This window comes from Vitis vinifera, chromosome 11 (genome assembly GCF_030704535.1).
Source record: "Vitis vinifera cultivar Pinot Noir 40024 chromosome 11, ASM3070453v1".
NCBI classification, from domain to species: domain Eukaryota; kingdom Viridiplantae; phylum Streptophyta; class Magnoliopsida; order Vitales; family Vitaceae; genus Vitis; species Vitis vinifera.
The window spans coordinates 3,637,693-3,664,005 of NC_081815.1; the positions used below are offsets into that span (position 1 = coordinate 3,637,693).

Genomic DNA, 26,313 nt, shown 5'->3' on the forward strand with positions numbered 1-26,313 from the left:
CAAAGTGTTGGACCACATTTGAAGTGCTGGACGTGTGTGAACATGTATCAGCTAACAGTTAGTTCTAAAAGTATTTTTGACATTTCTAATACTTGGAAAATTTTATTTTTCAAGTATTAAAAAAACTAAAAGTACTTCATAAAATTATTACTGAATGCACTCTTAATAATATTTTTAGGAAATGTTTATTCTAACATTTGAAAATTTTTATTTTTCAAATATTAAAAATATTAGAAATACTTCATAGAATTAATGTTGCTCTAAAAAGTATTTTTGGATAAAAACTATAGGCTTGTTTGAGAAATATTTTTTAAAACAATTTTTTGTTATTCAAAACAAAAGATACAGAAAACACGTTTGACAACAAAAAACTTTTTTTTTTTTTGTTTTAACTTGTTTTAAGAAATAATTAAACAAACATATAGAATAATTAAAAATAAAACACTAGATATACAAATTATTTTTAAAAATATTAAAAATAGGTTAAAAATATTTTAGGTTTTCAAGTAAACATTTGGTCTACAAAAATCAAAAAACAATTTTCAAAAACTACTTTTTCATAATTGTTTCTAAAACAATTATTAGGGTTGTTTGGTAACAATTTTAAAAAACAATTCTGAAAAATAGTTTATGAAAACAATTTTTGAAAATTGTTTTATGGAAAAAAAGTTTGTTTTGGAACTTATTTTTAATATTTTCAAATATATTTTAAAAATAATTTTTATATCATGTACTTTATTTTTAATCATTTTACATATTTGTATAATTATTTTATAAAATAAAAATTAGAAAATAAGTGAAAATAATATATAATAACTAAAATATATTATTTGAAAATATTATATTTTATGTTAATTTTATTGTGGATAACAAAAAACTGTTGTTAATAATTAGCAAACAGACCTTTAGATGATTGACAAAATTTAAAAAACACTTTTAAATATTTGAAAAATCAATTGTAGATTTAAGTTTGCATAAATAGAAGCAAAAATATAAAATAGTAAAACTAGTATAATCAACTTTTGATTAATCATATATTTTTAAATACTCTAAAATTTGTTTGTAAACATAAAAATGGAAAATATGTTATTTAGTGGATAATATTTATAAAAGAAAATGAGTTGGGTTTTAAAGTAAATTATTAAAAAAATTAATAATAATAAAATTTAAAAATTTAAATATTTCACAATAAATTTTTTGAACAAAGCTTTAGAAACATCCTATCAAAGTATCTTCCCTTTGGCAACACAACAATTTTTGTGGGTGATAACAGAACCGGTCTGGACCGGACAGGGTTTTTCCATAGAGGGAACCCGAAGGTGTGAAGTAGTAAGCCTGCTCTCCTCTAGACCGGACCGGGCTTTTTCAAAGAGAGAATCCGAAGGTGGGAAGCAGTATGCCCGCTCTGCTCTAACTCCAACCCTAACCCTAATTTGAGATAAAAAGAAGAAGAAGGAAAAAGGTGAGAATCTGAAACCGTGAGTGGTGCTTTGTGTATTGCAATGTTGTTGGACGAAAGTAAGTTTGATTTGCAGTTGAAATTATGGGCGCTTCGAATCCCTAGTCAACTCTGCAAGGTTGCTTCTAGGATTCTAAACGGGTTAGCTTACATCTCAAATCAACTTGATATGCTTTCTTAGTTGTGCATTTCTTTACTTTGTCACTCTTTTCTTTGGTGCGTAGAGGTTAGATTGGACGGAATTTGTCGCAATGAAACTCAGAATTTTGGTTCTCAGTTTCACTGATTTTATAAATGTGAACTTCGCTAAGTAATCCTCTGGACCACCCCAATGTACGACAAAGAACCAATTGAGAGAGAGAGCAGCACTCTGCAATTTCAATGCAGTGGCGCACTGTATTGAAAAAAGTGTTAAATGACCATGTGGGTCTCTAAGGTTTGTAAAAATTCAGAATGGTTGCGTAGTTGGAAGTGAATATTAGATTGGAACTCCATAGCACTTACTAGATATTGTTCCCTGGTAAGCTGTGGTGACATGGAGGAGTTTATTTGCAGAGATCTCATTTATAAAAATGTTGATGATGGGTTTGGAACTCTTAAGCACCTGTTCAAAAAATGCCTTATGGAAGAGCCAAATGTTTTAGCAAAAATAGTGTCCCTTTTCCTTGGATTCTATTTTCATCTGATTTTACCTTAAAAATATACAAGTCAGTGGACATTGTTCAGGGTGCCTTTTTTTTTATTATTTAATTTTTTTGCAGATATTTGCTTGACAAACCCCGTGTTAAACCTATAACAGAAGATCCAACATGTGAGACAAACCGTTACATTATATTGTCTGAAAGAATTAAAAATCCTGGTAAGAAATGTTGATTCTATGGTGATAGTAATAAAAAGGTTTTGGGGCTTGCTAAGAAAATTAAATGCCTTGTTTTGATGTTTTTAATTTTTTATTATATGAGATAAAAAAATGTGTTAATAAGGGAAAATAAGTATCCTTCAAAGAAATCAATAGTGTGAGGACTTTCTACTTCCTGCAATGTTATGGACCATATTTTTTCATATATACCAATTCATATGCTTTTATATTGGAGGAAGATATGAAATAATTGAATCTCAGTGGTAAAGGGATGGGAAGGGTTTGTAGGAGCTTCCAAGTTCAAGTCCCAGTGGAGACAAAAAATTTACCTATCAAAAAAAAAAAAAAAAAAGGACATGAAACAATTGAATGGTAAATGTCATGTATGAAAAAGTTTCAGCTTTTGCTTGAATATAGTTGTCAAAATGCATGGTGACACTAGGTAATTGCTAGATCTAGTAGCTTGCCTATTGCCCTCAGTTTTTTTAAATCTAATGAAAATTCCCCATTAGTATTAGCTCTTTATAGTGAGTATCAAGTTATTTGGACCCCCCTCCTTTCTCAAGTCTGACAGCCATTTATAGCTCTCGCCCTCCCAACTTTGTGTTTGCTCACTGCTTTGTGGCTTTTCGCCTCTTAATATATTTGCGCTCATTTATAAAAAAAAAACTTTGTGTTTGCTCACTTGTGTGCTTTTTTTTTTTTTTCATTTTTAAGTCAAATTGTGAAACATTAGTTTTGACGCAAACTGTTGCAGAATCACTTCATGTTGGTTTTCATCATATGTATGGTCCATGCCTTGGCCATTAATGTTACTTTTTAATTTTTTTTTTTGAACTTTTCTATTTTAAATTTGGTCCTTTTTTCATTGTTGACATATTCTAGACAAGTCCAAGCCTTGGGATGCCGAATTTGGTGGTTGTTTTATATTGCTGCTTTTCCTTGTAACAATAATTTAATTGGACTCATTTTCTAATTTTCACTGAGGGTAAGCTTTTTGGTGTGGAACAGATTTATCTGATATTCCAGAGGATAAACGTGATGAACTGAAGGTGCTATGCAAGATTGAAGTAGTTCCATATTCGTTGACACTTGGATATTCTTATTGGAGTGCAGGTCATTTCCTATGTTCATCCAGAGTATATTACAAATTTTCTCTCTTTTATTTGTTATTTCATCTCGGTTGCTGAAATGTTGGCTAACAATGGGCCAATGATTCTGGATCTCATTTATCTTTCAATTGATCTGGAGTTGGGGTTTGTATGTTAGAATCAAATGTTCCCTTTGCTACTCGTGATGATGACATAGGATGTGTTTTTGAATTACCTATAAAAAAAATGTTTTCTTACTAAGCAAATTTGTTTTGGAAAAAGAAAAGAATATAAATGCAGGGTATTCTCTGAAGTAGTTGCATTTTGTGAGGTTTGCTATACTAATTCATGTATGTCATTCATCCATTACTTCAGGCCCATTAAAAATGGACCAACCAAAAAGTCATCCATATACTCCCAGTTCTTAGTGAAGAAGAATTGGAGACTAAGGAAAAAAAATGAAGAAACTTATTATTATTCCTGCCCCCCAAACCCCTACATGAATGGGATCAGGAAATATTCTGTAATCATCATCATCAACAATAACAACAAAAAGGAAAAAAAAAATCAATTCTTATCATTGATGTTATTGGCTTTTGGAGGCTCTTTTGGTTTAATTTGTTTGAGTAGTGAATGCTGTATCCTTGCAACTGGAAAAGTAATAAAAAAAACCCTTGTATAGTTCTTTTGACCTCCATAATCTTTGAATAAATCTTACTTCATTAACAGTAGGCAGTTTCTGTCCATTAGCCTGTACATATAGTGGAAAATATCATGCCTGACAACATGTCCAAAATAATACATTTGATGTGAGGTTCACATGTCCTTGACTCCTTCAATTATATTTTGAGATTTTCTTAACGATTCTATTTGATTTTTATTCACATCTTTTATCGTGTATATTGAAGATGGCCAAATTTCTGACTGGTTCTTGTGATTATAGACCATGTGTTGAAGCAGATTCTTCCTGATGGAGTTGAGGTCCCTTCATCCTTTGAAACAATAGTTAAGTTTTCTATGTATATTGTTATTCACTTATCTTTTTTCTGCTTGCTTTTTTTCCTAATATTTTAATTTGTGCTTATAGAAAGACTTTTTCTTTATGTCTTGCTTCTTTGCCTTGCTATGCGGTTTGCAATTTCTTACAACTTGTTCACTAGCTTGTGCATTTTTTGAACAATAAATGAGTAAATTAACATGGCTTCATATTTGTGCAGGTCACATTGCCCATCTGAATATAACCGGTGAACTACTTCCCTACAAGGATGTCATTGCGAAGGTCATCTATGATGTAGGTATCAATTCCTTTATTAGCTTCATGCATATCCTGGTTCTCAACGAACTTATTATTATTTATTATTATGTGTATGGAGGTCTACATGACATGTTCTAGATGTATTAATGTTATTTCTGCCAAACATACATGACCTCTTCCCCTTTCTTTCTAAGAGCACTCATAATTCTTTATTTCAACCATCTGAATTTTGTTATTTCTGCCAAACATACATGACCTCTTCCCCTTTCTTTCTAAGAGCACTCATAATTCTTTATTTCAACCATCTGAATTTTGCAACTTCATTTGTCAAAACTCAAAAGTGATAATTTCAGTGAAAGCATAAATCCTGATCACTTCTTGTTGATTATGTTCATATTTTTTATGGTGCATTTCTATATGTTTTTAGCGCATTTTACTTGCATTATTGCCCTTCTTCTTCTCACTGGCACTGCTGCCCTCTGCACATGTCTAAATCACGTTACATGGGGGTCCCTTTATTTTTGTATTTATCAAAACCTCAGCAGTAAACTAATCCTAGTGTAATCTGAAAGTTTTAATTCTGAAAGAGAGATTACAGACACCTCATTTTCACTTCATGTCCTTGTATCTTTTGTCTCCATGTCATTGTTATGGATGTTTATTCCTTTTCTTCAAGTAATCATATTTCTAGACTTATCAGGAACAATTTATACTGGCAATCTATTATATTTTGAATTCCTGAGTGTTGTATTTCTCATTTTTTCCCTGAGTGTTGAACATCTCATTTTATTTACTGGTTCTCATTTAATCTCTCTCTCTCTCTCTTGTGTGCTATATTTGCAGAAAAATTATCCTAGAATCAAAACAGTTGTTAATAAAGTTGGAACCATTACGAATGAGTTCCGGGTGCCAAAGTTTGAAATTCTAGTGGGAAAAGATGATATGGTTACAGAGGTGAAGCAATACCGGGCAACATTCAAGCTTGATTACAGCTTGGTCTATTGGAACTCAAGATTGGAACATGAACACATGAGGCTGGTTTCTCAGTTCCGACCAGGGCAGATAATTTGTGACATGTTTTCCGGTGTTGGTCCTTTTGCCATTCCAGCAGCACAGAAGGGATGTCTAGTGTATGCAAATGATTTAAATCCAGATAGCATCCGTTATTTGAAGATTAATGCAAAAATCAACAAGGTTGATGATAATATTTGGGCTTATAACATGGATGCAAGGAAATTCATTTCTCAATTGATGGAAGTGCCAGTTCATGAGATTCTTCCAGAACCTGATGTTCCTGTTCTCAAAGCTACCGAGGAATGCAGTATTCAGGCTAATGTGCAAACAGAGTCGCAAAATGGAGGACTAACTGGTAAAGCTTTTGTTTAGTTGACTTTATCATTTTCATGTGTAAGAGTGCAGCTCTGTAACTTAATCTACATTATCTCTGTAGTTGAGGCGATAGGAGTACATAGTGATGATTCAAGTAATATGGATGGTATAGAAGGATCGTGTACGGTTGCTGATGATACTGTGGCTGCTGTTAAGAAGCATTCTGGAAGTTGTGAGGAAGGTATTATGGGCAGTTAAACTCTGGTCTTACTAATTTGCATGCTTGATCAAGTGTTTAATACATATTAATTTTTAGATGTGTAGAATGCATAGTTAAATGATTTTGCAATCATTGTGTTAATCACTGTCTTTTGTGGTGAGAATAACTTGTCCCTTTCCATTTACCTTTGCAGAAAATGGAACTTATGATAATGCCACTGTTTCTGTGGTGGGTAGGAGGAAAGATCGCATGAATAAGAGGATGCGAGGCTCTGAATCATCATCCAACATCAAGCCCTGGGAACATGTTGATCATGTCATAATGAATCTACCTGCTTCTGCCATACAATTTCTTGGTAAAGTGCATGTTTTTTTTATTACCTTTCCCTTTCTTTCTGATCACTTTGAACATTCGCTTTTTGTTTGATTTAGAATCTCCTTGCTGCCACTGTTGGGCAACTAAAATCAATGTAGCCTCAAACATTATTTAGCATTGGCCAGATGGTCTAGACCACTAATTATATGGCATATTGGTTCACTTGCATATATCATTCAGAACCATCATTTGTTCTCAAATTAAAAAATTTGGATGTTCTCCTTTTGTTTCTTTCATTCACTGATTCAATTCATAATTTCTTCTCTGTTGTTTGGTCAATTGTATTAGTACTTAATTTCTTTCATGTGGGAGGAAAGCCTTCTTGTTCATTGAGGTGCATGCATCTTTGGGCTGTTAGTCTAGGTCTTATTTTCTCTTTGAGGGAATGCTAAACAGAAAGCTTGGCGTGGATTTTCTTTGGTTGTTTATATTATGACATATTTCTTTCCTTTCCTGTACATGCTTTAGATATATTGCATTTTTTACTCAGTGCTCTGTTTGTTTTCTTGCAAGAGATTGAAAAGGAAATTAACATTTGGAATTTCCCTTTCAGATGCATTTAGAGGCCTCATTCAGAGGAAATACTGGAAGGGATCTTTACCTTGGATTCACTGCTATTGCTTCATCCGGGCAAATGAAACAAATGAAATGATTATTTCTGTGAGTATCATTCTGCTGAAACAAATTGATTTCTCTTTATATTAATGCTTTAGTAGTTTCATTAGTGTGTTGTTTCATATATGTATATTATGCAATCTTGCATGTGCCACATTTTCTGTGAGGTTAATGTGAAGTATATTATAGGTTGATAGTTGCACTGCGGTTAGACTGTTTTAAATATGATTTTCTGAAACTTCTCATGAGATCAACGGTTTACCCTTACTTATAGCATTTGGACATATGTTTTAAATATGTTTTAAATATGCAATCTTGTATGTATGAGATAAGTAATACAATTTGACCTTGATTTTAGTTGAATGTGTCCATTCCTGCTCCTTCCAAATACGCCAACCCATGGACTGTGGGGCTGCTCTATTCTTTCTTCACAGTTTTACTGTAACATTGCCATGCCAGATTGCTATGCCAGGAAATATGATGTAAGCTGTGCCATCATAGTGTTGTTGGAAAAGCAAAAATAAGTGGGGCTATAAACATTCTCACCCTTTCCAGGAGCATGCTTGGTGAGATCAGCACTGGGTGATGATCTTTTTAAATCCAAGGGTCAACAAAAGATCTCAGTTCTGATTTTGGTTGCTCTGAAAGTGGTACTAATTCACACAGGAGAATTTACCAGAGTTTAAGTCTAGACATGTGGTTGGCTTATGCAGAAATTCACTTGGTGTCCTGTTCTAAATCTTATTCATTTTTAGTTATTATTATGGAAGTTCAATACCCTATGCTAAAGCTTCGCCTTCAATTGGGAATTTCTTTGCTAATTACCCAAAAATGATCATCTGTGCCATGCATCTGACTCCTGAATGTAGGAATTAGAACTTTGTTGAGTTGATATGCAATCCCCTTCAGCACTGTAGTTAAATACCTGTTTTACAATCAACAACAAATAACTACAGCTGAAGATCTGGTTGAGGACAATTTATCGACAAAATTAAATAGGTTTGCATGCTTCCAGATTCTTTGCTCAGGGAATCCTCCAACAAATCAATCCCAAGCTTGATTAGCTCAGATTAGCTCTTATATTTATTTGAATTTGTGTTGGTCTACCCGCATTTTGGTGGAATACGTCCTAATTCTCTGTTGGATTTCAGTTCTTGAAATGTGGAGTAAGTGGTCTATGATTATTGCTCTGCTTGAATTGGCACACAAGTGCAAACTTACTGCAAACATTGTTCTTTTAATCTTCTCCAAAAGTTGGAAATCCCAAATGGGCACTTTGGGATTTTCTAAATTCACTGAAAGTCCATTAGCTTGCTCATGTTTGTATACTGTTGATTTAGCTTGCTGTGAGGTAGTTGCTGTTGATCATGCTGTAACAGCAGTCACTGCACCCAAGCGGATTCAGCTTAGATACATTGTGAACTGAACTGTGGTTTGCTGTTGATCATGCTGTAACAGCAGTCACCACACCCATGCGGATTCAGCTTAGATACATTGTGAACTGAACTGTGGTTTCATGTTCCAATTCACTTTTAAGTACTCATCTCAGTTTCAATTGTTTGCTTACAGGAGGCAGAGACTGCTTTGAATGCAAGTATACAAGAACCAATACTTCACAGGGTTAGGGATGTTGCTCCAAACAAGGTACAAACAATCATGGGTTCATATACATGGATTCACAACACTATTTTTTCATGTTAGTTTATTAATATTTTTTTAACTTTTTTGTACCCTACAGGCAATGTTTTGTTTAAGCTTTAGGCTGTCAGAGGAAGCATGCTTCAAAGAAGATGCCACCAAGAGTTTGCTTGATTCTTCTGGAGACTTATAGGCACTCTTAAGAACTGAGGACCCAGGGTTGGGCCTGACAGTATCTCTGTTTCTAAACCCAAATGAGGTGGGTTTTATTCTTGTTAACCTAATCTAACACAATATGAAAGCATAAACGAATAAAAAAGAGAGCCTATGTGATTTGAGAAATTAAATTAATGCATGGAGGAACTTTGAGCAGACTGCTTTTTCTTTCTTATTCCTTTAATTTTATTTTTTTTGGGTTGGGGGGGTGGTGGTGTTCTCCTTTGGAATCTTATAGTTGAAGTTATTAATAAAATTATGTTTCTTCTTTCCAAGTGCTGCATGCTTGGAATTGGTTTGATAATTTAGGATCATGAGGAATTATGACACATGGGACACTATTGCTTCCAAAATCTCATCCTTGGGGTTGTGTCCATTCTCTTTAAAATTCATTATCCATTTCCCATACTTGTGGCAATCTTTACAATGACAGTAATAATGATAAGCCTTGGCAGAGACACCAAATCAAGCATAGATATAGCAATTCCTTTTTGATATACACTTTCTATTTGGATTCCACCATAACCTGGTTGAAAAGGTAAAAGCTCTCATAAAAGGGCCATATAATGAGTAAAGAAAGACTTCCCTCTTGTCACGACCACGTGGCTTCAGGCTGGAAAGGCCAGATTTTGAAGGGCTATCTTCAAAATCCTTTTCAAAAGTAGTCAATGGCTGTTCAAGCTAAGTTTATTACATGGCCTCCAACTGTACATCCATCAACAATCTCTAGTTTACACAATGCGAGGTGGGTTTTGATCCACCAACCGTTAACGGAAAGAGAATTGATTTGTTCCTCAAGTTGCAAAAATGAAAAGACTTGTATTGTTGTCCTACCAAGATGGGCAATTGGGAAAAGTTTGGTGGAAGGACGAAGCATTACTCTCTTCAGAATTTGCTGTAGAATTGCTGTGATTCACGTGAAAGACAACTTCTTTATGTTTCACCTTTACACTAACAAGAGACTCGAAGCCTGAGAGCAATTGGAACGATCAAATTCCAAAGGGGCGCGTTGGCATAACTGAATAACTGAATTAAGGAAGGAATCTTCCATTCCCTTTTCTGCTTTTTGTCTGGCCAACCTCCTTTCAGATTTTTCACCTTCTCCCTGAAGGTTTCTCAAAAGCCAAACATTAAAAATTTGAGAAAGCAAAAAAGGGCCTTTTCTCTACTTGTATAAAGGAGTGCATCAAACAACCAGAAAATTCCCCCCCCCCCCCTTCTCTCTCACTCTCTCTCTCCCAATCATTTGGCAGCTCTTGTTGATTCTTGATTCAAGAAAGAACAAGTTTCAAAGAGACCGGTCAAAGATTCATCAAAGAAAAGAGAATGGGGGAGGCAAGATTGAGCTGTTACCATCTCTTGGTACTGTTTCTTGTGATGTGGATGAGCATGCGGTCAAGTGGGTTTGGTGTTGGGGTGAACTGGGGAACCATGGCAACCCACCAGCTGCCACCAGAGAAGGTGGTTAGAATGCTGAAGGATAATGGGTTCCGCAAGCTGAAGCTGTTTGAGGCTGATGAGAGGATCTTAGAGGCTTTAACTGGAACTCATATAGAGGTGATGCTCGCAATACCCAATTACATGTTGCCGGAGATGAGTGAGGACCCCTCTGTTGCTACTTCCTGGGTGCAGGCTAATGTCAGTAGTTATAGCTACGCTGGTGGAGTCAACATCAAGTTGAGTATCATGCTTCTTTTATCCTATCCACAGTTTCCCCAATCCTCTTTTTAACTTGGGTTTCTTTAATTTCCTTTAACCCTCTTTTTGGTTGCTGAGAAAATTGAGATTTGAATTGGGGTTTTCCCATGCAATGGTTTCCCCTGTTTTTCTTATTTTTCTTTCACATTTTCCTCTTTTGAAGCTCCCAGTTTCTCTATGTGCTTCTGAATGGGCTTTCATTTCTTTTGATGATCAGAAATCACCTTTGGCAATCTGTTTTGTAGGTATGTTGCTGTGGGCAATGAACCCTTCCTTCAAACATACAACGGCACCTTCCTAAAATATACACTACCAGCCCTCAAGAATATCCAGCAAGCCTTAAACAATGAAGCGCTTGAGTCGGTCAAGGCCACAGTCCCCTTCAATGCCGACATCTACTACTCTCCTGACTCCAACCCAGTTCCATCCGCTGGCGACTTCCGAGCAGAAGTCAGGGACCTCACCATTGAAATAATCCAATATCTACATTCAAATGATGCCCCTTTCACTGTCAACATCTACCCATTCCTCAGCCTGTATGGCAACGCTTACTTCCCCATGGACTACGCCTTCTTCGATGGCTCAAACAAACCCATAAAAGATGGCAACAACGTCTACACAAACGTGTTTGACGCAAATTTCGACACTCTTGTATGGGCACTAGACAGAGCCGGATACCCAGATGTGAAGATCATTGTCGGAGAAGTAGGGTGGCCAACAGACGGCGATAAGAACGCCAATGTAAAAAATGCAAAGAGATTCAACCAGGGTTTGATCCATCATGTTCTGAGTGGGAAAGGAACCCCAGCTCGAAAGGGTAAAATTGAAGCTTATCTATTCAGTCTGATCGATGAGAATGCCAAAAGCATTGCGCCAGGGTGCTTTGAGAGACACTGGGGGATTTTCGAGTATGACGGGAAGCCAAAGTATGAATTAGACGTATCAGGGTCAAGGGAGAACAAGGGTCTAGTTGCAGCAGAAGGCGTGAAGTACATGGTAAGGAGGTGGTGTGTGTTGAACCCCAATACAGATGATTTGGAGGACTTACCAGATAGTATTAACTACGCATGTTCCATGTCTGACTGCACTGCTTTGGGCTATGGCTCTTCTTGTAATCATCTCAGTGTGGCTGGTAATGCTTCTTATGCCTTCAACATGTATTATCAAGTTAACAATCAGCAGAGTTGGGACTGCGATTTTTCGGGTTTGGGCATAGAGACAGAGGAGGATCCCTCCGATGATGAGTGCCTGTTTCCGGTGATGATTGCCCATGGCTCTTCACTGGCACTGCATAGACTGGATTTTTTGGCGTCAATTGTAGGAGGGTGGATGGTGTTTTTGCTTATGGTATAATAGGAAAAGCTTCAGGAGTCTGTCCTGGTTATTTCTTTCAAAGGAGATTTATGAGCCTGTAGGCTATAGGTTATTATAAAACTGATTGCTTTGTCAGTGAATTCATGTGCAGAATCTTAATGAATTTTGGCCTTAATTTAAATGAATCGACATCAACACTGAGGGCTGAGCAATGCTAGCTCAGAGGTTTGGACCTACAGTATAAATTGCTTCTCACCAGCAAATGAAATATGAGATCCATGATCCAACCCTCAAGCAAGGAGATCCCATTTTTTGGGTGCTGAAATTGGAATCTATTTAGAAAATAGAGAACAAAGTCAAGACGAGGGTGACCCCGTCCCACACCCCTCCATCCTGACATCCTTGGAAATTGAAAACCCTAAAAAAATAAATAATAGTATTTTCATATATATATATATATATAAATAAAAGAACGACATCATTCATTATATTTCATATATAAAACCTTATTCACTATTTGATAAATTAATTTAATAATTTAAATAAATTTAATAACTTAATTTAAATCAATATGTAAATTAAATATATTTGATAAAATCACTTAATAATATAACTTAAAGTTAAAAATAATTTTAAGAAAAAATAATTAACTTATTTTTAAATTTATATTTATATTTTACTTTTTTTTATATCATAATTTACCTTAATTACCTTCATGATTTTTTTTACTATTTCATGACCTTTATTGTTATTTGATATCTTTTACCTTAATTATAATTTATAAAAATAAATATATTAATTTGATGATTTAGGATAAATTTTAAGTTAATTAACCTTAATATTTAAAATAAAAATTAAATAATAAACTTTAATTTAATAATTTAAATATAATTTAATTTAAAATTAACTTAAATTTTTAAGTAATAAATATTAAGGTTTTATCAAACACTCATGATTTCATATATTTATCCTTTTATTCAATAGTCTAAAGCAAGGTGTGGTGTGAGCATTAAGTTCGGGGTCTGAATAGCACTTGTATGCGTATATATAATTTAAATGCTGTAAACATTTTAACCATGAACATAATTAAGGTGTTGTAACGGGGTAGCCTTGAGAGAGTAGGCGTTGGAATCATTTCATCTTCAAAGCAAATCGCAATTTCCCCGAAACACTATGCAGATCCACTCTGCTCTCTTCAATTCATAATTTGCGTGCTAGCTAAGTCTTTCCTCTCAAATTTACAAATCCTAAACACTCCTCCAACCAGATCTAGGGTTAGGGTTTCAGATCTCGGCATTTTCACTCTGATCGCCCTCGTATTGATGCAATTGTATACGATTTGGCCTTCCTTTTGAAATGTCCATGAAGTCAGCGCAGTCGTCTTACCGCGATCGAACGCAAGAGTTTCTGAACGTTGCCGAGAGGCTCAAGAAGTCATTCTCTTCGGCTGCGCCGAATGCGGTGACCAGTAGTGGCGCGAAGCCCGACGGAACGCGATCTTCGCTCGCTATTCAGAAGGAATTCAAAGACAGGGCTTCGCGGATTGGATATGGGATTCATCAGACCTCGCAGAAGCTCGCCAAGCTAGCGAAATGTGAGTAATTGAATTGGCTTGTATTTTAATTTGATTGTTCTGACGTTATAATGATTTTAACAACATATAGCATCTGCGTTAACTGGGATGTTTTTAGGTCGAACATTGTGTTGGGTGTGAGAAACTTAGGCTGGTTTGGATGCGCGAAATCCTATTTGATTAGGAATTTTGGGTTGGTAGAATCCGGAAATTTTGGCTTTAATGTAGAATTGTTAGTATGATTTGGCGTTTGTGGAATTTGAGTTTTGGATCAATTTGTTTATGATGCAACCAAACAGTATCCCAATTTCACTTCCATTCAGCTAAAGTATTCTTTAACATTTTTAGCTGCTGCTTTTGAGGCTTTAAAATCAGAACATCAAACACAAGAATTCGGTAGATGAGAGTGCGTTCATAATGCAAGAATAGAGAAGAATGGGTTGATGAGTTCATTGAAGTTTTTATCAAGTTCCTTTACTCCTTTTATCGTAAGTAAACCCTAGGTAGTGAAACATGCAGGTTTCAGTTTGGTGTTTTTATTTCTCTTTTGGTCAGTTTGGATTTGTTTGTAGATGGTTCCTGATAATCATGAAAGATATTGACTCTGTTCTCCATCTTGACAACAGGGACATAGGGAGTTTCCAAGATATAGTGTATACTGTTGTTCTTCTATTGTTAACTTCTGCATTATATGTAAATAATATATGATAACTATTAGAGGTATCAATTTTGTTCTTCATGAATACCAATAAAGGAGGGTACTCCATGTGGAGAGGAGTTATGCCTTGTTGAGATGGAGTTTTTTTGGTATCATATTTTCATTTTGCATTAAAAAAATTGAGTGGAATTTAGTTTGAAAATGTAAACAGGTGGGAGAAAATTTTGTCCTTGCTTAACAATTGCTTTCTATATTTCAGGCATGATACTTGAACGTGCTAATAAAAATAATTGAAATGTCCCATAAAAATAATTGAAAAAAGTTTAAAATTAAAATATCAATCATAGGAATTCACTTGATGCAAGTTTTAATTGAAAATTAAATTTAGGAACTCAGTATTTTAAACATTAATAATAGTAATAAATCTTGTGGCACGCAGTGAGGTTGTTGTTGATTTGTGATTGTGCACAGAAATGCAAATCTATGCTAGTGTTTGGAGAAAAAAGATTTTGAAATATTTACTCTGCTGTATCACCAGTGGCAAAGAGGACATCAGTTTTTGATGATCCAACAATGGAGATCCAAGAATTGACAGCTGTTGTCAAGCAGGATATTACTGCACTAAATGCAGCTGTAGTGGACCTACAACTCCTTTGTAACTCCCAAAATGAAAGTGGCAACATCTCAAGCGACACAACCTCCCATTCAACAACAGTTGTAGATGACTTAAAAAATCGCTTGATGAGCGCGACAAAGGAGTTCAAAGATGTTCTCACCATGCGAACAGAGGTATATTGATCTTGCTGTGCACAAGGTCTTGATTTCCCGCTACTAATTCCATCCTTTGGAATGGGGTCTTGTTATTTAATCATTATTATATTTATCAGTTGAATTTGTTGGATAACTACAGAATTTAAAGGTTCATGAGAACAGAAGGCAGTTGTTTTCTTCAACTGCTTCAAAAGAGTCCACAAATCCTTTTGTTCGCCAGCGTCCATTGGCTGCAAAATCAACTGCTACTGCATCATCATCCCCTCCTCCTTGGGCCAATGAATCTTCATCCTCATCTCCCCTCTTTCCAAGGTAAAGATCTTTCTAATTGTTTTAGGTGACTTTTGACTATTCTAAGGATCATATAAATAAAAATGGTCATTTTTTGTGCTTGGCTTGGGCCTCCTTTTTGATAGGTGCCTTCTAATTCAATTTTGCTTTGCCTATAAAAAATTGATCATGTATTGGATCATCGTTTATATTTGGGAAAAATCCATAGGAAGTTTTCTGAAGTTGGAATAGAGGATACCAACTAGTTGGTATTAAACTAGAATTTTCTGGTTGGAAGTTTCCGTCCTCCAATATTTTGGAAACTCAAATTCTTTTGGTTACCTAACCATAAATCATTAGAGTATATGGATGCACTCAATGGGATCATGTTGATATAAATCAGATCAAGCCATTCTTTGGCTTAAATAGTCCATAAATGTACGGTGCCCCTTGAAAAAGATGGTCATCTTTAGTTTATATTTGGCAATTCTTCTAATAAATTTAGGATATAATCTCTTTTACTAATCTGCTTTTTGACAACTCTAGCTCACTCAAACAGAAACATTTGGCAACCTTTGGAGCGCTTTAATCTTTTGGATATTTGACTGAATGCAAATGCTGCTGTGTGAAAAAAATCATTGTTTGGAAAGTTGAAATGATTAATAACACAAGCTCTATCTTTACCTATCAAAAAACTAAAATAAAATAAAATAACACAAGCTCTATCTTTACCTATCAACAAAATAAATAAAATATAACACAAGCTCTATCTTTGCAGTGAAATCAAAAGTCTATTTTTGAAGAATTTTATTGTTTATTTCCTTTCAGCTTCTTGGAAATTTGACAAACTATTTCATAAAAATCCTTTTTCTACTTTATCTTTTCTGATGTATAGCTTCATGAATAACAACCAATAAGAAATTCAATAGACTATAAGAGAAAAAATAAATTCAATGGTGTAAGTATTAATTTTTGGCTGGACGTTCCCGCATCACTCTCTAGTATATGATCCCTCTCTTCTCTATTGTTGCAGAGCCAAATTTTGATTTAAAGGATTCTGAAGATTTTATGTTTGTTTTCCTTCCCAGGAAACAGGGAAATGTGGAATCTCAACCATTGCTGCAGCAGCAGCAGCAACAACAACAGTTGGTTCCTCTGCAAGACAGTTACATGCAGAGCCGAGCTGAAGCTCTTCAAAATGTGGAGTCAACCATTCATGAGCTTAGCAACATCTTCACACAACTGGCTACTATGGTTTCACAGCAAGGAGAGCTTGCAATCAGGTTGGTTAATCAATTACTGTGTTAATATGCACATGTAGTAACAGAAAAAAACGTGTGTGGCTAGGTTGTCATTAAACACCCACAAGTATATCCACTTCAGTGTAGGTTGACTTATCCACTCCAGTGTAGGTTGACTTGCAAGGGGGTGAGTATGTCCCTTTCTCTTCTGCATATCTTGAGTTGCTATTTTAGCACCTCTTAGCAATACAATTCTTTTCTTACTTATCAAAAATAAAAAAATAAAAAAAATATAATTGTGTAATTTGTTTTACCAAAGAGATCTTTTTCAAACCAGACATTGCAGCGTTTGGTCTTTCTGGTGGCCAATAACTGAATATCTCACTTTGGCACCGATTCCATTGCACTGAAAGAGGTAATTTCATCAAACAACCAGGCTTCTAAATCCTCACCATGTGGTGAAAGAAGAAGTCAACTACTTAGGAATCAGTACATTTGACCATAGGAGGAGGAAGATAATTGGCAACATAAGAATGGCTTAATAACTAAATTTGACATTGAAGAAAATTATTTCATATGTATCACCATTTATTTATTTGATGAATTTAGAAGTATCAAAGTCACCTGTCACAACTAGATAATGCTTTGGCTGTCAGGATTGATGAGAACATGGAGGATACACTGGCAAACGTGGAAGGAGCACAGGGACAACTGGTCCGGTACCTTAACAGCATATCATCCAATCGATGGTTGATGATCAAGATATTCTTTGTATTGATTGTATTTCTTATGATTTTCTTATTTTTTGTGGCATAAGAATATTTTTAAAAAATAGGAAAATAAAGGGAACAATAGAGCATTTCCTTTTTTACTTTTTGCAATTGCTCCTTCATAGAAAATGGGGAATGCCCTCCAAGAAAAAAGTGTTATACTTTATCTAAGAAAAAGAGGTCAAATTTTGATGTGCCGATGCTCCTAATTAGAGAGGTTGTCATCCTATTATTGAAAAAGTGGGAGCCATCATCATCATTATCATTGGTATTATTATCATTGACAAATGAATCTGATGGTGTAAATTCTGTTTCCTGTTCAATGACATTGTTTTTGCCTCGTTTTTTCTCGGCAATATATGGAGAGTTGGACTCTGCTTGCTTATGTGCTTGTAACAGTGGATAATGATAGGATGCTTTTGTGGTCTGTTTCTATTCTTGTAATGTTCTGTGTTTGGATGATAAGAGGACCCCCTAACTGCAGATGGCCCTCTCTGAGTCCTCACCGGAAACAATAAAACTGATTGCTGGGGCTGTAATGTGGCCAAATATTTTGGTGCAGAACAATCTATCCCTCCGTCCCTCCCTCGTTCAGCCTTGATATGAGTTGGGCTTCCCCTTTGAAGCAGGTTAGTCAGATATGATGTACTGACCACTTCTTTTCAGTCCATGTAAAATGTAAGCTAGGACCTAGAGTGTCAACCTTTTTCAGTTCTAATAGGCTTGGGATATGAATTGCGAAAGTTACCAAATTGTGACTTGAAGGCTAATTTGGGATATTGGTGCTGGGGATGGATGGCAAGGTGGCCGGTTTCGGAACAGTCAGCTCATTTTGATCTCTTCCTGACCATTTGAATCCATTCCCATCCTCTCCCCCCCAAAAAAATAATAAAAAATAAAGGATATCTTCTTGTTCTATTTTTTATGTTATAAATTTTATTTTATTTTATAAGAAATCAATTTTTATATTGTTAAAAAAGGAAAATAAAAAATAAAATAATTTTTACTTAATTATTTATATATATTGAGTGGAGTGAGTAGGGGCAAAGTTATATCTAAATCCAAATCTGTTTCGATTTAATTTTCTTTTTAAATTTCCTTCTAATCTATTTATATTCGGTTCAAGTATCTGACAAAACTTATTCCATTCTCTCATTGGTGTTGATTTGTAATTGCCATCCTAGTTGGTATTAATTTAACATTCTATTAGGTGATTTCAGCACAATCGTCTGAATTGCACTTCTATTTTTATTTCCACTTCTAGGCTCGAAAAACCAAAGAATGTATTAAGATTGTCTTTGTTGAACCTAAAAAGGCTTTGAACAAACACATGTTTTGACTAACCATTAGAGTTAAATCAAAATGACGCTACATTTTTCTATAATAAAGTCTGTTTTCCTTTGATTGAAAAATCCAAATTAATTTCTAGTTATGAAAAATGAAAATAAAATTTATGAAACATTTTTTTTTGACCTATTTTAAAAAATATCAGTAAAGCAAAATTCAAAATCCATTCGTTGGTGCCCCACCATCTGATAAGCAGAGTAAACAAACTCATAACACATCTGCATCTACCCCTGCTCCAGTGACTCGCCAAAATACCCAAACCACCGAGCAAACCCAGTATCTACTCATTGGTACACAATCTGTTCTTCCACCATTACCAAATCTTCCCTCCTTGCATCAATCTCTTACTGTGAAGCTTGATGAGAACAACTATCTCATTTGGAAAAATCAACTACTCAAAGTCATTATTGCAAATGGATTGGAAGATTTCATCGATGGGTCTCATCTTTGTCCAACCAGATTTCTTGATTCTCAAATGCAAATCGTTAATCTAGACTTCAGTGCTTGGCATCGCTTTAATTGACTCATTATGAGCTGGATTTATGTCTCTCTGACTGAAGAGATGCTATCTCAAATTGTTGTGCTATCCAACTGCTCTGGAGATTTGGAATGCTCTCAACCAGATCTACTCTGCTATGTCCAGGGCTCGTCTGACTGAGATTCGTGTTAAGATACAAAATTTGAGGAAAGGGGGAATTGTAGGGATCCCTCCCTGGATGATACGTGGCACACATTTCTATCCGGATTAGCTCCATCCGGATTTCCCCAAGAGGACACGTGGTGCGCTTCCCCTATCCGGACTCCCTCAAGGAGAGGCACACGACACTCGCAAACATCACATTCGGACGACCGACATATCCTATCCGGATATGTTTGTCCGGATCGTTTACTAAAGTAAGCAAGTCTTACTACGTCATTCCGACAGCCTGCCATGACCCACGTTTCGCCACCTGCAGAGCGAAAGGACAGGAATGATGGCAAGTCACCTCCCACGATCTCTGTCAGCCGCCCTAAGGGTGATAATGGCCCTACCACCACCTAGAGGTATCATGACGAGCCAAAAAATCTCCCCACCAATAAAGAGGGAGGCAGAGCTTCTGTCACTATATATATGAACCTTCACACAAAGAGGAAGGTAAGCTTGCTATACCTAGTAAAAGGTCAACTGCTTAATCTCTCTAACCATGGTTGACAAAACCATCGGAGGGTGTGTCCAGACACCCTGTCCAGGTACCTTTTGCAGGGACGACTGAATCAGAACTCTATTTTGGTTGAAAGCGTGCGTCCATTTAGCAACTACGTGGATCACAGGGACGTGAGGCCTCAACATGAATGACTGTTATGGAATATATTAAAAAATCGGAGCATCTCTGCAAGACCCTAGACACCTCCCTTTCATCTTATTTTGCACCTACCACTCAATCCACCCCAAACAAGTCCAAACCTCAATGCCAAATCTGTGGAAAACTTGGCCATAAAGCCAACATTTGTTATCATAGGACAAATCTCAATTACCAACCAACCCAGCATCCTCCTAAGTACTTCATTTTTTTTTTTCCTCCAAAAATTGAGACCACTAATCCTCCAATGCTCAACATGATGTCTAGCAACATTGCAATTGCAAACTTTGTGGCTGATAATATCTGGTACTTAGACTTGAGAGCTACTCATCATTTCATACCAGATTACTCCAAGTTGACCTCAGCAACACCATTCACAAGGTCTGATCAAGTGTCAGTTGGGGATGGTAAGAAAATTTCATTAATACATAAGCTTCTTATTATTCATTGATGATCATACCAGGTTTCCTTGGCTTTACTTGCTTAACACCAAAGATGAGGCTTCTTCCATGTTTCTTAAATTCCAAGCTATGGTTCAAACTTAATTCAATGCTGCAATTCAATCTGTTCAATTTGATTGGGGTAATGAATACAGGTCTCTCTCCAAATTGCTTGAGTCTCAGGGTATCTTCCATAGAATTTCATGTCCATGTACCCCACAACAAAATGGTAGGGTAGAAAGAAAAAATCGCCATGTGGTTGAAATGAGATTGTCTCTCCTAGCTCATGTTCATATGTCTCTTAGTTACTGGCCCTTTGCTTTCCAAACTGCTTCTTACATCATCAATAGGTTGCCGACTCCAATTCTAGCTCATAAATCTCCTTACCATCTTCTCTATCACATACCACCATCTTACTCACATCTCAAAAAAATTTGGCTGCTTTTGTTTTCCTTTTTTACTACCTTTCAATGATAACAAGTTGCAATTTTGGTATTGTAAATGTGTCTTCATCGGTTATAGGTCACAACATAAAGGTTATTTATGTCTTGATCACCTCAGGCAGAATTTATATTTCTAGGCATGTTGTGTTCAATGAACTTTCTTTTCCCTTCTCTAATATTCAATCACCTTCTCCTTGTACAGCTTGTCCATATTTTCCTTTCACTATTCCCATTTTTCCTTCCTCTACTACTCATATTTCCCCTTCCATCTCAAACTTTACACCTACTCCCTTATCCTCTTCTTCTTCCTTACCTTCCTCATTTTTCATCTCTCCGTCTGCACCACCTTCTGATTCACCCACTACAGCCACCTCTCTTCCTCCATCACCACAACCTTCTACTTTTTCCACCATCTTGGTAGAGGACTTGCATATCTCTCCAGAGTAAACCAGACCACCAACTCACAATGATCACCCCATGGTGACAAGGTCAAAGTCTGGAATTTACAAGCCTAAGCTACTTTTGAGCACTCTTGCAGGACTTCAGGTTGAACCATCTACTTACAGCTAGGCCGTCAAACATGCTCAGTGACAACATGCTAAGCAAGCTGTTGGTAAAGTCATTAGCTGTAAGTCTTGATTAAGAACAAGACTTGGCACTTGGTTCCTTCTCCTGCTTATGGTAAAGTCATTAGCTGTAAGTGGGTATAAGAGCTTAAACTGAAAGCTGATGGTAGTATTGATCGATAGAAAGCTCGTTTGGTAGCTAAAGGCTATCACCAACCAGATGGCTTGGATTTTTTTGAAACATTCAGCCCGGTAGTCAAGCCTGTTACAATTCGTGTGGTTCTCACCTTTACCATCTCTCAAAATTGGCCTATTTGACAGTTACATGTCTAAAATGTGTTTTTGCATGACGACCTTATTGAAGAAATTTTTATGATGCAACCACCAGGTTTTGTTCACCCTGAATTCCCCAATCATGTGTGTAAATTGGAGAAAGCACTCTACGGTCTCAAACAATCTCCATGTGCTTGGTTCACCACCAAACTAAGCCATGCTCTTTCTCAGTGGGGCTTCACTAGTTCTCTTGCAGATTCTTCCATGTTCATCTACAAGTCAAATTCTATTTTTCTTGTCATACTCATCTATGTTGATGACATCATTACGGTCACTCATTCTGAGTCTATTTCCCAGCTCGTCCTTTCACTTGGTCATCATTTTGCCATTAAAGATCTGAGACTTCTTCACTATTTCTTAGTCATAAAGGTGCATCGTTCTACTTCTGGTCTACATCTCAGTCAGCATAAGTACATCACAGATCTTCTTGCTTGCACCTCCATGACTGATTCTAAGTCGGTTCATTCCCCTATGGCTTCTGGTTATGCTCTATCCATTCATGATGGGACTCCTCTTGAAGATGGCACTACATACAGAAGTGTAGTTGGGGCACTTCAGTATTGCACATTAACAAGGCCTAATATTTCCTTTGTTGTAAATAAAGTTTGCCAATTTATGCATTCTCCTTCTAATGTTCATTGGCAGGTTATAAAACGCACTTTACACTATCTGAAAGGGACTTCTCATTATGGCCTTTCAATCCAAGCCACTCCAGATTACAATTTAACATGTTTCTCATATATTCCTTCGCATTTATTTCATTGTAATTGAGACAAGAAATATACCAGAATTATTTTCTTCCTCCTCTATTTTCTTTTATGGCTTTCTTCTTTTTCTTCTCCTCCAACTTAAAGTTTTTCTCTATCTAGTCGTAGCCTCAAAATTATGTAATAGTGTACTACAAAAAAAAAAAAGTCTTTTTTAAGCAGGTTTATTTTTGGCTTTTAAAATACATGTTTTGTAGGAAAAAATAATTCTAAAAATATGCACTCAAATAATAACAATGATTAAAAGTTCAAAATTACCCTTTAAATTTCATTAGAGGATGAACCACTGATTGTTTGATCTTATCCCACAATATCATCAAAGAAATCAAACAAAATCATCTTGAGATGATATGATAGGTCTCAAAACGAAACACTCTAGATCAAGACCTAAGAACACTTCACTAATCCCTTTATAAACAAAATAGTTTCACAGGAATTATCTTGATTGTCGAATATCATTGAGAAATAGTTATTTAACGATTTCTTACAATTCTTCCTAATATGGAATCCGTGAAAATTCAAGTTTGTAATTGAAATGAGTTTTGTACACACCGTAGTCTTCTTTCAATCATTTTCAATTGTAATATAAGCAACAATGATAGAAAACAGTCCACTTTATCTCCTTTTTGAATATGACCCTATTGACTTAAGATATCCCCCATATCCTTTAAAGCCAAGTGGAACTCTCGTCTTGAATTGGCACCAGGGTTGACATATGACCCTATTGACTCAAATATTCCCCCTATTCTCATTTTGAATTGCCATGAGGGTTTGCTCACCATGCTTTCCTTTCTTTCCTGCAACCCAACTAATTCATATTTTTTTTAAAATCTTAATATAACAAGTCAAGATACCTCCATCATGTTTTGTAATTTTTACACATGACACGTGACAAACCAATATGACACATTATTTTTCGTTTTTATCCCTCTTCTTCCATTTTACCTAGAATGTGATGTCACTTTTGATTTTTTTTTTATATTTTAAATATGCTATTTACATATTTTTTTGATGAAATCTTTATAATTATTTTTTCATATTTATTAATTATTTATGGATACTTTAAAATAAGATAATAATATATAATAAATTAATATAAAAATAAATACATAATGAACACATTCAAAATTTTAGGACATAAGATTTTATATATTCATGTTAAATAAAATATTTATTTATTTGTATCATATATAAACGAAATTAAAATATTTTTATCATATTATTTTATTATTTATATTATTTTAAAATTTTCTTGTGATAATCAAAATCAATGAACATGGTTTTAACTTTTTACTGATGCTAATTTCATTGTAATTGGTTAAAATATTTAATTTTTTATTTATATAAAACAAAAATATGACTATGGTTCTAACTTTTTGTTTGGTTAAAATTATGAATTTTTTATTTATATAAAATAAAAAATAAAATATATTTTTAGTAAAAATTGTATTTACTATTTTATATGAATTTTCTCTTAATTTTATTAGGAATTATTATTATTATTATTTTGCATAAAAAATGTACACCTTTCAAGTCCCCTAAGAAAAAACACCCACAAGGGCACCAAGAAAAAATAGAACACCCTCAAGAAATATAAAATATTAAATATGCTATAAAATATGAGATGTTGTACTACTATGGTAATTTGTGGATGATCATCCATAAATATTTTGTGTAACTCCCTATAAAAGGGAGAGACCCTAATGAAATTCAAGAGAGTTTTCTCATGCATTCTATTATCTCTTTCTTGTTTTTTTCTTTTCTTACTTTGTTTTACAACACGTTATCAACACGAATAATCTCTACAAAAGAAATATAAAGATTTTTCTCTATTCAAAGAAATAAGAAAGACATTCTTTCGTTTAGAGAAATAGAAAGATCTTCTCTCTTCTTTCTCACAAAAAGGTATGTGATAAACTTATATTGTGATTTTTTACTTTATCACCCTTTGACTCTCTATTTTCATTTATTTTATTTGAATACATAAATTTGTACAATCCGTATAACCAGAAGTTATGAGATAAATTATAAATTGTAGGGTAAATTTATAACCAGAAGTTATGAAAAATATGTGCAATCCCTATAACCAAAAGTTATGAAAAAAATTATAAAATTACAAATACATGACCAGAAGTTATGTATATGATCCCTAATAAAGTAAATAAATAAATAAACGTCCATAGCCTGAAGCTATGTACAAATCTACATAATGAAATTTCATAGCCCAAAGCTATGCACAAATCTGCCCAATGAATAGTTCATAGCTTGAAACTATATACAAATTTATATATATATATATATATATAACAGTTCATAACTTGAAGTTATGTACAAATTTAAATATTTTCTTGTTTTGACAAAATAATCATGACCTAAAGCTATGAAATATATTAATTTTTAATTTCTTTTAATTATATTGTGTAATTCGAAGTTATACATAAATAGTTCATAGCTTGAAACTATGTACAAAATTGCATATTTTCTTGTTTTTGACAAAATGATCATAATTTAAAGTTATGAAAAATATTGGCTTTTAATTTTTTATTTTGTACTCACTTATTTTTCACAACAGAAATTATGAAAAATAATTTTTATTAACAATAGTTTCATAGTTAGAAACTATGCATACAATTTCTAATTCTCTTGTATAACCAGAAGTTATTCAAAACAAAATTGTCAATGAATCTTGGAGTTATGATCAAAGAAGCAAATCAAGCATTCTTGCAGGATCGCGTAAAAATACCGATTTTCCTTCGTCATCATCTCCATGAAGGTTTAACAAAAAATGAGTTTTTGATGAGAAATCATCAGTCTCGTCCAACTAGATCTAAATCATTCCTTGAAGTGAATGCAATATTGTCCCAAACTCGTGGACGATGACGATGACGTGGTCATGGAAGAAATCCCCGATACCATGGTTCTTATAGTAATAATTTACCAAATTTTCAGAAAATAAAAGCCTCATTGCACCACCAGAAGTAGAATAATACTGAGGTAAAACAACAAAATGGGAAGTGTTTACAAGATAAACCTCATAAGAACCATGAGAATAAGTGTCATAGATGTGGCATGAAAGGACATTGGTCACGTACTTATTGTACTTCAAAACATTTTGTTGACCTTTATCAAACCTCAATAAAAGCAAAAGGAAAGGAAGTTGAAATGAACTTCATTGATAGTGATGGCTCAATGGATCTAACCCATTTAGATGTTTCAGATTTCTTTGAGAATCCTAATGGGAAAATTGATCATCTAATTGGTGAAGAAATTGTTTGTTATGATTAAACATTATGTTTTTATAAAGTTATTTGCAAATAGGTTTATTTTGTTATCATCTTTGAACACATTGTTTATTGCTCATATTTTATAGTTTATTTCACATTTTATTATTTATCATTTAAATTATTTTCTTTTTTTATACTTGAAGATACATGGATCTCTCTTATACCTTGATCCATCACTACAATTAGTTTGATTATTGAAGTACTTTCTAGTTATTTCATGTATAAATTGCTCCACACTTACAAAATCAAATGTGTGATATACTTACGAAATATATAATTTTAAATTATATTTTCATATTTGTTTTATTGTGTTATAGATGCTCTCACTGCTTTTACACAAGTTATTAAGTTATGTCATCATCAATGATTAATATTTTTCCATTGATTTTAACTATTTCTCTATGATAATATTTCTTCAACGCTATAAAAACGAGGTTTTTA

The 26,313-nt window shown here is 34.5% G+C and overlaps 3 protein-coding genes across 5 annotated transcripts; all 3 read left to right on the plus strand.

Annotated features, from left to right (window-relative positions):
* The first annotated feature begins 1,267 nt into the window (after nt 1-1,267).
* Nucleotides 1,268-9,213, plus strand: LOC100266181 (tRNA (guanine(37)-N1)-methyltransferase 2-like). 3 transcript variants are annotated; one of them, XM_059740727.1, is made up of 11 exons: nt 1,268-1,600; nt 2,221-2,318; nt 3,330-3,434; nt 4,353-4,413; nt 4,625-4,700; nt 5,508-6,033; nt 6,115-6,234; nt 6,407-6,568; nt 7,142-7,248; nt 8,773-8,847; nt 8,942-9,213. In XM_059740727.1, exons 1-11 carry the CDS (start codon nt 1,503-1,505, stop codon nt 9,032-9,034), a joined length of 1,521 nt encoding a protein of 506 aa, XP_059596710.1. In that variant the 5' UTR covers nt 1,268-1,502; the 3' UTR covers nt 9,035-9,213. The 3 variants fall into 3 exon arrangements, with proteins under 3 accessions (XP_059596710.1, XP_059596712.1, XP_059596711.1); XM_059740729.1 differs by lacking the exon at nt 2,221-2,318 and having other exon boundaries at nt 1,278-1,462; nt 3,330-3,457; XM_059740728.1 differs by lacking the exon at nt 2,221-2,318 and having other exon boundaries at nt 1,485-1,600; nt 3,330-3,457.
* Nucleotides 9,214-9,615: 402 nt separating this feature from the next.
* Nucleotides 9,616-12,209, plus strand: LOC100260978 (glucan endo-1,3-beta-glucosidase 8). Its single transcript, XM_002281464.4, has 2 exons — nt 9,616-10,733; nt 11,001-12,209. Exons 1-2 carry the CDS (start codon nt 10,384-10,386, stop codon nt 12,106-12,108), a joined length of 1,458 nt encoding a protein of 485 aa, XP_002281500.1. The 5' UTR covers nt 9,616-10,383; the 3' UTR covers nt 12,109-12,209.
* Nucleotides 12,210-13,058: 849 nt separating this feature from the next.
* On the plus strand, nt 13,059-17,737 carry LOC100250972 (syntaxin-32). Its single transcript, XM_002284739.5, has 5 exons — nt 13,059-13,663; nt 14,839-15,089; nt 15,211-15,383; nt 16,430-16,624; nt 17,239-17,737. The coding sequence occupies exons 1-5, from the start codon at nt 13,426-13,428 to the stop codon at nt 17,396-17,398; spliced, it is 1,017 nt and encodes a 338-aa protein (XP_002284775.1). The 5' UTR covers nt 13,059-13,425; the 3' UTR covers nt 17,399-17,737.
* Nucleotides 17,738-26,313: the final 8,576 nt, after the last annotated feature.